Source organism: Echinops telfairi, unplaced genomic scaffold (genome assembly GCF_000313985.2).
Source record: "Echinops telfairi isolate 266 unplaced genomic scaffold, ASM31398v2 ScPeMD7_7458;HRSCAF=8496, whole genome shotgun sequence".
NCBI classification, from domain to species: Eukaryota; Metazoa; Chordata; class Mammalia; order Afrosoricida; family Tenrecidae; genus Echinops; species Echinops telfairi.
Window position 1 is genome coordinate 45,268,512 of NW_022111358.1, and position 2,001 is coordinate 45,270,512.

The 2,001-nt window shown below is 51.2% G+C and overlaps 1 protein-coding gene across 5 annotated transcripts in view; it reads left to right on the forward strand.

Moving 5' to 3' along the window:
• Positions 1-2,001, forward strand: part of RAB37 (RAB37, member RAS oncogene family) — a 77,846-nt gene that overhangs the window by 62,000 nt on the left and 13,845 nt on the right. For all 5 annotated transcript variants that reach the window (XM_045299719.1, XM_045299720.1, XM_045299722.1 and 2 more), the window contains exon 2: positions 467-577. In XM_045299719.1, coding sequence (XP_045155654.1) covers positions 467-577 — 111 coding nt within the window. The remainder of the gene's footprint in view (positions 1-466; positions 578-2,001) is intronic.

The following is a 2,001-nucleotide window of genomic DNA, read 5'->3' on the forward strand; positions in this document are numbered from 1 at the left end:
GGTTGGGTTGGATTGTGTTGGGATGGATTGGGTTGGCTTGAGTTGATTGGGATGGATTGGTTGGGATGGATTGGGTTGAGTTGGTTGGGATGGATTGGGTTGGGTTGGTTGGGATGGATTGGGTTGAATTGGTTGGGATGGATTGGGTTGGGTTGGTTAGATTGGGTTGGGTTGGTTAGATTGGGTTGAGTTGGTTGGGATGGATTGGGTTGGGTTGGTTGGGTTGGATTGTGTTGGGATGGATTGGGTTGGCTTGAGTTGATTGGGATGGATTGGGTTGGGTTGGGTTGGTTAGATTGGATTGGGTTGGTTGGATTGGATTAGGTTGGGTTGGTTAGATTGGGAAGTTCAGTGTGTATATGTCTGTGTGAACTTAGAAAGAACCCTCTCCCACCCACCGCCACATGGTGTCTCAGAATCCTATGCCTGGAGCTGGCCCTCATCCTTGTCTCTACTGCAATTTCAGACCATCCTGGTGGGCGACAGTGGCGTGGGGAAGACATCTCTGCTTGTTCAGTTCGACCAGGGCAAGTTCATCCCCGGCTCCTTCTCAGCAACTGTGGGCATCGGATTCACAGTAAGCACCCACTGCCCTTGGCGACGCTAGACCTGGCTCTGGGCCCTGTGTGTAGCTATCAGGCTCCCAGGAGGAAACTCACCTGAGATTATTCATGAAGTCTGAGAAGATGATGATTTCCCAAGGTGTAGACGGGGTATTGGGAAGCATGAGGGGCATGCAGGGAGGGGAGGGGACCATCACCTGTACCAGAGGCAAAGAGATCAATGGCAAGTGCTCCCCCTTCAGTGGAAGGATCAGGAAGGCAGCCAGGAGACTAAATGCCTGCTGCTGTCACCTTACTCTCCAACTACCTGTGCCCCACTCTCCTTCTGGGGCTCCCAAAGAGCTGAATCCAAGCAGAATGCAGAAAGCCAAGGAGTTAGCTGGCCTTCCAGGGAAGTGGGATCTGGAGGGGCAAGGGGACAGCTGAAGATTTGAGGCCCAGTCCAGACTTCGCATTGTCATGTGGTTTGGGGGAGCGGGCAGGCCGAGGGTTCGAATTCAGCTTGTAGCACTCTGCCTCTCCCTGGGCACAGCTGGGCAGCCATGCTGAAGAATGCTTCTTCAACATTCTTTGACCAGGACGCCATTGAAAGCCAAGGAGTCCTCCCTCCTCCACACAGCCTCCTTCCCCTCCATGCTCAGTGACCCTTGACCTCCTGGGAGATCTGGAGAGGATCTCCTTCCTGAACAGTGTCAGGAGCAGTGGGGGTATCCCTGGGGTCTCCAGAACCCCCTAGACAGAGATGAGGAAGCGCAAGCGTCTCTTCTCAGGCAGCATGGGTGTTTCTGAGCCAAACTCAGGTCAAGTAGACACAGGGCTGACGAGGTCTGCACAGAGCTGGGCCCCAGCAGCGCCATGCTGTTGGAAGCGAGAGAGGAACACCCAGAAAGTGAGTCTCAAGTGGAGACCCAAAGCCCACCTGCAATTGGACAGGCCCTCACAGGGGGGCCATGGGGGTGGGGGCGGATGAGGAAGTCAGGCTGTGGTATAGCATTGATGAAACTCATAACTATCTTCTGATTCTTTAATATTTCCTCCCCTTATTATTAAGGCTTATGCTTCGCCTCATTAATACTGTTAGACCTACGTACATTCAGGCATATAAGTAAGATTGTCCAGTGCAGCAATGCCAGGATGGATGACCCTATGGAAACAGCAACAGGAGTAATGATTCCCTGAGGATACAGGAAGACAGCGGGGAGGAGTGAGGGGAGGGGGAGCTGATAGAAATAATAACTGTAGATCTCTACTCAAGGGGAGAAAATAAAAGAACTGCAGGTGGAAAAAAATATATATATACGTATAATAATAATATATAACAATGACAACAAGGGTTCCTAGGGGGAAGGGTGGGGAAGGAAGGGGATAAAAAGGAGCTGATAGCAAAGAGTTCAAGAAGAAAATTATCTGAAACGGATAATTGTAGCAATTGTTCAAG